The 10,042-nt window shown below is 40.7% G+C and overlaps 1 protein-coding gene across 1 annotated transcript in view; it reads right to left on the bottom strand.

Moving 5' to 3' along the window:
* Window positions 1-8,913, bottom strand: part of LOC124895327 (proline-rich protein 36-like) — a 10,685-nt gene extending 1,772 nt beyond the window's left edge. Inside the window, exon 1 of the mRNA XM_047405769.1 lies at window positions 8,772-8,913. Within this exon, the coding sequence (XP_047261725.1) occupies window positions 8,772-8,913 (142 nt within the window). The remainder of the gene's footprint in view (window positions 1-8,771) is intronic.
* Between the last annotated feature and the right edge of the window lie 1,129 nt (window positions 8,914-10,042).

Genomic DNA, 10,042 nt, shown 5'->3' with positions numbered 1-10,042 from the left:
AGGAGGGTCCTGAACAGAAAGTAAAATCTCATTTTTCAGGAGGGTCCTGAGCAGAAAGTAAAATCCCATTTTTCAAGAGGGTCCTGAACAGAAAGTAAAATCTCATTTTTCAGGAGGGTCCTGAGCAGAAAGTAAAATCTTATTTTTCAGGAGAGTCCTGAACATAAAGTAAAATCCCATGCATGCGCATTTCCAATGGTAGCTGAATCAAGTGAAACGAATTTGCCCCTGTTTCAACAAAGAAAATTTGTCAGTTAAAAACTTAGTGGTGGCTTGCAGATCTTGGCTTTTCAGGTATCTGCCCAGCACTCGTTCCTTTCATCTTTGTTCCAAATCGCTAACACTTGCCCTGTCTTGTCGCATCATTGACCCGAATCCAGATTGAGGGAAATGAGTTCTGACTCAAACAATGGGTTTCCATTTTACCATGCCCCTGAGGTGCACTTTTTCCAAATCTGAATGTTTCTACAAATCTAATAGCCTGTTGGTTGATAGACTTCATTTGCTTCGTGTTGAATTACGATTATATTTCTTCCTGTGCTGTTCCTTGGCTTTTCCTCATATAATTGGAAAGACTGGTAGTAAATTTTGAAATCCTTTCTCGCTTGTTTTGACACAGACTTGACTTAAAATGTAAAGAAATGATGGTGACTTTTATTTTTATAAATGACATAAAAAGACAAAAAGCATGAATATGTAAATGAAAGAAAAGGGCAATGTCCCATATTTAAAAATAAAAACTTATCTGAATACGACAACTAACTCCAATGATTATGACATGCATTTTGGATTGAGCTGCCCGATCTTCCTATCCAAACTCCCCATTTGTTGTTGAGTTCGTACCTTTTGCCGCTGAGCCACTTCTTCAAATCCATTGGACTCATACATCACATTCGATTGATGACAACTTAAAATACTTTCACCAACAAATCTCTTTCTTTTGACCTTTCACTTTTCTCTTGAACTCTCCATCATCTTACGGTGCCTGTGAGGGTTTTCACCAATAAGACTCTCTCAGTTTTGTTTCTCTCCGCTCGCCATCGCCTTATGGTGCCCGCAAAGGTTTTCACCAATAAGACTCTCTCATTTTTATTTTTCTCAACTCACCATCGCCTTATGATGCCTACAAAGGTTTTCACCAATAAGACTCTCTCATTTTCATTTTCTCTCAACTCACCGTCGCCTTATTATGCCCACAGGGTTTTCACTAATAAGACTCTCTCATTTTTGTATTTCTTTCCTGATTTCTTATGCTGAGGGAGACAAGTGGTACTTCACAATCTATCATCATATCCATTGTATGTTTAGCCTTAACATTATCAAAAATTGATCTGAAGGACTTTCTTTGGTTGTAACTTGGCTTTTAGTTAAGGTTAGAAAAGATGGTAAGAGGCTCAAACGATACTTGAAGTGGGGGTGGGACTTACAACTTTTGGAATCGACTCAAACAACACATTGACTCATGCCCCAGCTTCGTTGACTGGGTGAATCTTAAATCTTTATTTGGTTTGACCGAGCTCGAAATAGGGCAGCCTACGTATCTCACTCCCGAGAGAGGAGAATCAGGTCGCACGTAGTTCCATCAGCTTGTTCTTTGTTTTGATTTGATTTTGATTTTGATCTTTTTGTTTTAATTTTGAACTTTTTCTTTTATTCTCATTTCCTCGACATTTATCTTCGGCTCTATTTTGATTCCAAAAGAGGGATATGAAAGAAAATTGAAACGAAGCTCAAACGGGTAAACAAAGGATGACACAATGTTTGGGTAAAAGAATAAAATGCCTTCATCATCTCAATCTTCAAGAATGCAATTACTAAACATGCAATAAATTCAACAAAGGATCAAATATCATACATAGTATCTTTTGACCGCATCAGCATTGATAGCCATTTCTGCCATTTTGCCTTCAATATCTGTCAAATATAAGGCTCCATTGGGCAACACTTTCTTCACAACAAAGGGACCTTTCTAGTTAGGGGAGAACTTGCCTTTCGCTTCAACCTGGTGAGGAAGGATACGTCTCAATACCAACTGACCAACTTCAAAATTCCTGGGACGGACCTTTTTGCTTTACGCTCGAGCCATCCTTCTCTAATACAACTGGCCATGACACACAGACGTTAGCCTTTTTTCCTCAATCAAACTCAAATGTTCCAGTCGATTTTTTACCCATTCGTCATCATCAATCTTCGCTTCTACAATGATTCGAAGAGAGGGAATTTCGAATTCTGCAGGGATGACTGCTTCTGTCCCATACACCAATAAATATGGAGTTGCTCCCATTGAAGTGCGAACGGTGGTGCGATAACCTAGCAATGCAAACGACAACTTTTCATGCCACTGTCTAGATCCTTGTACCATCTTTTGCAGTATCTTTTTTATATTCTTATTGGCGGCTTCTACAACACCATTGGCCTTTGGGTGATATGGAGTCGAATTTTGATGTGCGATCTTAAACTGTTGACATACTTCTTGCATCAAATGACTATTGAGATTGGCAGCATTGTCTGTAATGATCATCTTAGGAATTCCAAATCTGCAAATGATATTGGCATGAACAAAATCTACCACTGCTTTCTTCGTCACTGACTTGAAAGTTACTGCTTCTACCCACTTTGTGAAGTAGTCAATGGCTATCAAAATAAATCTGTGCCCATTTGATGCCTTCGGCTCAATCGGTCCAATCACATCCATTCCCCAAGCCACGAACGACCATGGAGCGGCCATTGCATGTAACTCAATAGGAGAAGAATGTATCAGATCACCGTGTACCTGACATTGATAACACTTTCGAACAAATTGAATAGAATCCCTTTCTATAGTAAGCCAGTAATAACCTGGTCGAAGAATCTTCTTTGACAAGACATGACCGTTCATATGCGACCCGCATACTCCGGAGTGTATTTCAACCATGATTGTCGAGGCTTCTTTTGCATCTACACACCTTAAAAGTCCCAGATCTGGGGTCCTCTTATACAAGATTCCCCCACTTAAGAAAAATCCACTAGCTAAACGCCTAATAATCCTCTTTTGATCGTTGGTGGCATATGCTGGGTATTCTCCTGACTGAATGTACTGCTTGATATCCAAGAACCAAGGTTCTCCATCGAGCTCTTCTTCAATCGCATTACAGTAAGCATGCTGATCACGACTCTGTATATGTACTGGATCGATGTAGGCTTTATCAGAATGTTGGAGCATTGAAGACAGAGTGGCTAAAGCATCAGCAATTCCATTGTGAATCCTTGGAATATGCCTAAAATTTACTAACACAAATCGTTGACATAGCTCCTGCAAGCATTGTCGATATGGAATGAGCTTCAAATCTCGCATCTCCCAATCACCTTGAATTTGATGGACGAGCAAATCTGAATCTCCCAACACCAATAATTCTTGGACTGCCATATCAACAGCTGACCTCAAACCAAGAATGCAGGCTTCATACTCTTCCATATTGTTAGTACAGTAGAATTGAAGTTGTGCTATTACAGGGAAATGTTGTCCCGATTTAGAGATAAGAACCGCACCTATTCCAACTCCTTTCATATTGACAGCTCTATCGAAGAATAACCTCCAACCTGGATCAGCATCTATAACGACTTCATCGATACATGACACTTCTTCATCAGGAAAATATGTCTTTAATGGCTCGTACTCTTCATTGATGGGATTCTCAGCAAGATGATCTGCCAAGGCTTGGGCTTTTATGGCTGTTTGAGTCACATATACAATGTCGAACTCGGTAAACAATATTTGCCACTTTGCCAATCGACCCGTCGGCATAGGCTTTCGAAAGATATACTTTAAAGGATCCATGCGTGAGATGAGATAAGTAATATAGGATGAGAGATAATGCTTCAACTTCTGTGCTACCCAAGCTAGGGCAAAACACGTCCTTTCAAGAAGAGTATACCTGGCCTCATATGCGGTGAACTTCTTGCTAAGATAATAAATAGCCTACTCCTTTTTTCCTGTGATATCATGTTGACCCAGGAAACAACTAAAAGAATTGTCCATAACTGATAAATATAAGATCAAAGGCCTACCAGGCTCCGGGGGTACCAGCACGGGCGGATTTGACAAATATCTTTTGATTTAGTCAAATGCTTCCTGACATTCTTCAGTCCATTTTACTGCAGCACTCTTTTTCAGCAACTTGAATATGGGCTCACAGGTGGTTGTGAGTTGAGCAATAAACCTGCTAATGTAGTTCAGTCTACCAAGCAAACTCATCACCTCCATTCTATTCTTGGCTGAATGACTTTGATTTTTGAGGGATCCAATTCAATTCCCCGACGGCTAACTACAAACCCCAACAGCTTTCCAAATGGAACTCCAAATACACATTTTGCCGGGTTGAGTTTGAGATTATACCTGCGAAGCCTTTCAAAGAACTTTCTTAAATCTTTTACATGGTCGGCTTGACTTTTTGACTTAATAATCACATCATCCACGTAGACCTCAATCTCCTTATGCATCATGTCATGAAACATAGTGGTCATGGCTCTCATATATGTTGCTCCAGCATTCTTCAAACCGAACGGCATCACTCGATAACAATTAGTTCCCCATGGTGTACTAAAAAACGTCTTCTCTGCGTCTTCATCATCCATAATGATCTGGTGATATCCGGCATAGCAATCCACAAAAGAGACAACCTCATGTTTAGCACAGTTGTCTAATAAAATGTGGATGTTGGGCAGTGAAAAATCATCTTTCGGACTGGCTCTGTTCAAATCACGGTAATTAACACACACTCAAATTTTGCCATCTTTCTTTGGTACGGGAACAACATTAGCTAACCACATGGGGTAACGAGCCACTCGAATTACTTTGGCTTCAAGTTGTTTCACGATTTCCTCTTTGATTTTAACACTTACATCAGTTTTAAACTTCCTCAACTTCTGTTTGACAGGAGGGAACGTGGGATCAGTTGGTAATTTGTGAGCCACTAATTCAGTGCTTAAACCAGGCATATCATCATAAGACCATGCAAAAACATCCTTATAATCAATTAATACTTCAATCATTCCATCTTTTAGCTGTGGCAAAGCATGTACATTGATTTTAGTTTCCCTAACATCTTCTTGATCCCCTAGATTTATTGGCTCAGTCTCATTCAAATTAGGATTCAGTTTGTCTTCAAGTTGTTCCAACTCTTTGGTTATTTCTTCTAGTGCTTATTTTTCATCATATTCCCCATCCTGCTCCATTACATCTGTATTAGTTTGGATTTTAAGATCAGGCTAAAAATTCCACATGCATGTCATGTCATTAGAATCAGCATAAAGAGAATCGTGTAAGAAAGAAAACAAAACATATTAGACACGAAACAAAAGGGACATTGTATTTCATTAAATAAAAGATAGAAGGGTTTAAACATAGATGCCAACATAACATGAACAGACTAAAATCTGAATTACAACCCTGAAATAACTCGGATAAACAGAAAAAAACAAAATAAACTACCAAAACTCCCTCCTGATGGGGAGAAGAGTGACTTCCCAATTATTGAACCGAATAGCTGGACCTATGAATTGCACGTCTGCCATACTGGTAACTTCTCCTGCTTCAACCATATCAACTTCAATAAAAAGGTTCTGGAAGTCATCAACCAATTCAACTTCAAATTCCACATGCTTCGCGACATCGCTCTTAACAAATGATTCACTGAGTAGTGGCATTGGGCGAGGGAGTGACCATGTTTCCTTTTTCCTTCCCTTGGCTTTCTTCAGATCTTCAGCCGTAGGCTCAAATCCCAGACCAAACGTGACCACGTTCTCACTCGAACATATAGGATGAACTATACCGTGCAGAGACGTTCCCAAACCCTTTCCTGGCTCAAATTCGTATATCCAAAGTTCACTCACCATCATGATAGAAGCAGAAGACAATTGCGGTCCCGGTATAGCCTGCCATTCAGGGATACGACTTACTGGCACTGTATCAAAAATTTGATAGATGAATATCTCCTCTACGTTATTTGCTTTAATAAGAGACAAGGGAGAATCTTCGTAGGCTGACAAATCTCCTTCACCATGAATAACTACTTCTTGCCTGTCATGCTCAAACTTGATCATTTGGTGCAGTGTAGATGCAACCTCCTTGGCCTTGTGGATCCATGGCCTTCCCAACAACAGATTGTAAGAGTCTACATTCAATACTTGAAACTCTATGGCGAACTCAACAGGCCCTATGGTCAACATTAGTTCTATTTCGCCAATGGAATTTGATTTTGCACCATCGAAAGCCCTAACACATACATTGTTGGGCCTGATCCTGTTAGCACCAATATTCAACTTTTGCAAATTAGAAATAGGGCAAATATTTGCACCTGAACCTCCATCAATCATAACATGAGTGACGTAGAAATCTTCACACTTCACTGTAATGTAAAGGCCCCGGTTATGCCCTGTACCTTCAACAGGCAATTCATCATCAGAAAAGCTGATCCGATTGACCTCAAAGATTTTTCCAACCATTTTCTCAAGTTGGTTGATTGTAATTTCCCTTGGAACATATGCTTCATTTAATACCTTCAGTAAAACATCACGATGCTCCTTGGAGTGCAACAACAAAGATAAAAGGGAAATTTGAGCAGAAGTTTTCTTCAACTGGTCTAATATTGAATACTCTGGCACCTTCATCTTTTTCAAAAATTCTTTAGCTTCCTATTCAGTGATAGGCTTTTTGATAGACGACGGTCCACTCACCGTTGGCTTGGACTTTCTTAAGATTTCAGGCACGAAGCATCTTCCTGACCTAGTCAAACCTCCTACCTCATCTACATCTTCCACAACTTTTTTCCCGTGATAGGTCATCACAGTCCGCCCATAGTTCCAGGGAATCCTTTTTGTATCAACTATCGGAGGTTGGGTCACCGGTTTGAGGACAATAGGCGCTGCCAGTGCTCCTTTCATCGTCAAAATGGGCTGACTCAGAGCTCCCACCATTGTCAACTTGGGTTTATCCTAGCTTGAATCAACATGCCTTCTGGCGCCTTGTTCTGTGATCAGGGGTTTCTTTGTGCTTTCTTGGGCTTTATCTTCTCTCATTCCTTCCCGGTTTAATGACATTTCTTTTAAAGACTCCGCTACATTCACCAATTTTTATTTAGTGGTCTGTATCTTGACAATAGTCTTATAGTCTCTCGAAGATTCTTTTCCGTCATATATCAATTCTAGCATATTGGCTTCAGCATAGGTTGGCAGCGAATTCTGATTAATGTTTGGACCTTCTGAGGCCTGGACCAGCATCTGTTTTATGTCAATTAAATCTTGGACAACTCTTTTTAAATACCAGCATTTCTCGATATCATGGCCTGGCATATCAGAATAGTACGCACACCTTAAAGAATAATAGAGATTCCTCGGCAGTGGATTTGAAAGCCTTCCTTGAATTGGGCTTAAACCCTTCAACTTTCTCAACCTATCAAACAAGCTAGCATACGACTCTCCAAGAGGTGTGAATTGATTTTTGACCGCCTTCTCCTTCTTATACTCGGGCCTAGGCTGAAAACTGGGTCTGGAGGGGTTTTGGTAATTTAGTGGAGCGAATGGGCGATTTTGTGGAGCTTGTGCACGCCATTGCGGGTAAGAAAGGGTTTGGGCATATGGCTGCGCGCTATATACTGGGTACGGTGGTGGTGGAATGGAATATAAAGGGTATTGTGGAGGGTAGTAATGGTGGGGAGGAATATATGGAGCTTGGGTGTAGACTTGGGCTTAGGCTTGGGGATAGGGGCGAGGTGGTCTTTTGGGATAGGAATGGGTTCTAGCTATGACAGTCGCCACATCCTCTTTCTTCTTTCTACCTCCAAATGCGCCAGATCCACCTTGAATCACTTGTGTGGTGGCTTTTAATGTGGAAAAACTCACTATTCGATGGGTCTTAATTCCATCCTCTCTCATCTCCCCCATTTTGAGGACTTCCATAAAAGACTTTTCCATTGCCGAAAGTAAATGTTGAAAATAGGTCTCATCCTGTGCCTGAATAAAAAATTCTACCAACTTACTTTCTTTCATTGGAGGCTTTACCCTAGCGGCCTGTTCACGCCACCTTATCGCATATTCTCTAAAACCTTCAGTGCTCTTTTTCTTCATATTGACCAGGGATTTTTCGTCTGAAATCAAGTCGATGTTGTACTGAAAATATTGAATAAATTCAGAAGCCAAATCATCCCAGCTGTTCCATTTATCGATATCTCGATCGATAAACCATTCTGAGGCCAAATCTGAAAGACTCTCGCCAAAGAAGGCCATGAGCAATTCTTCCTTTCCTCCTGCAGCCCTCAACTGGTTGTAATAACGTCTTAAGTGTGCCACGGGATCGCCGTGTCCTGCATACTTCTCGAACTTAGGCATCTTAAAATCGGGGGAAAGATTGATGTCTGGGAACATGCACAGATCTTTATAAGAAACACTCCTGTAATCTCCGATCCCTTGCATATTTCTCATAGCTTGCTCCAAACTCTTCAGTTTTGGGGCTATGATATCCTGTTCCTCTGCTGCGACAGGTTTCTCCGTATCAAATAGAAATGCAGGCGGTTGAGTGTACCCATACGGTTCATTGATTTGCAAGGTAGGCTCCGGGGCATAATACTGGATATCTGACACCTTCAGTACTGGCTCACTAGCAGACCTAGGAAGCCTCATTGTGGGACGCGCAACATATATGGGAGTTTCATGTGGTGGCGGAGCCACGAACATCGGTGTGATCGGTGAAGCTGGCTGAGCAGCTGGTTTTGATTGGGGAGCTGCCAAGGGCACACCAGAACTACCAGGATGATAATGTCGCGGAGTGAATCCTGGCGAGTGCTCAGCTGACTCAGTAGGAGCAGAAAATTGCGCTTGAGAGAGCGGTGGGCAATTAGAGACATTTCTAAAACCTTCAGGGAGTGGAGGAGGAGGCATTCCGCTGGCCCATGCCTGGTGCAAATCTATCAATTGTTGTCTGAGCCTTACTACCTCATCATTGTGTTCAGAACTTTCTTCCCTGTGATCCTGATCTGGGTCAATGAGCGAATTTTCAATCTCTCTGCTAGCCATGACGAGCTTTGCTTTGGATCTGGTGAAGTATGGGTGACTAGCTAGAGTGCTGCAAACCTACCACTTTTATCTGAAAGAACATGCTCATCAAAGACGACATCCGTTAGGATTAGGGCACACAACAAACATGGGAATCACATTGGCAAAATTGTCCTAAATTCATGTTCATTTCTACCAGCTTTTGAGGGTAGCGAGGTCATTTTAACATCATCCTGATTTTTGTCTACACTTATTTTCTACACTTATTATTATTATTTTTTCGTATCAATCTCTGCTCTTTTCTTTCTCTCGTTATCTATCTTCATTTTATCATTCTTTATGGCTTTTGTTTTTCTTTAAAAGAGGAAAAATAATGAAAAACAACAAAACAAAATGATTAGATCGAACCCAAAAGTAGGTTGCCTACGTATCATGTTGTACATGGATCAGATCTTGTGTAGTTCGGGCAGCATGTACATAAACATCACCCACTTTTTTTTTTTTGCGAAAACAAAAAATAAAAAAACCAAGGAAAGAAGTAACATCAAAACATTTTGAAGAAAGAAAACAACAAAAACGTAAAAAAGTTTGGGACCATTTTAAAACTGAACAACAAATACAAAACAAAATTCTAGACCCCTAAGACGACATACGTGAAAGTACTAATAAAGACCCTAATACCAAAAACAAGTTGACTTCGACCTAAATCAGACACCACCCTACAATGATAGACACATAAAAGACTCAAACTGAATAAAGACAGAAAGTGCTCTTTCAGATTGGTGCTCTGCATGATGACCCTGGCTGATATGGACCTGCCTCTGAAGTTCTCTTTCTCCCATTTAAACTTTGTAGCATATCCTGTAAAGACACCTCGATACCAGGGAAGAAGCTTCGGGCCCGTATTCCTGCTTCATGAGGAGTGCACTTGGAAAGATTATTCTGACACCTTTCTACCATCTTGAACAAATCTGCTAGCTGAACCCTCAGTGTTTCCACTTTGGACCCTACACTT

The sequence above is a fragment of the Capsicum annuum genome, unplaced genomic scaffold (genome assembly GCF_002878395.1).
Source record: "Capsicum annuum cultivar UCD-10X-F1 unplaced genomic scaffold, UCD10Xv1.1 ctg81349, whole genome shotgun sequence".
Taxonomy (NCBI): Eukaryota; Viridiplantae; Streptophyta; class Magnoliopsida; order Solanales; family Solanaceae; genus Capsicum; species Capsicum annuum.
The sequence above is the reverse complement of the archived record's forward strand: the minus strand, read 5'-3'. Positions and strand labels throughout refer to the sequence as shown.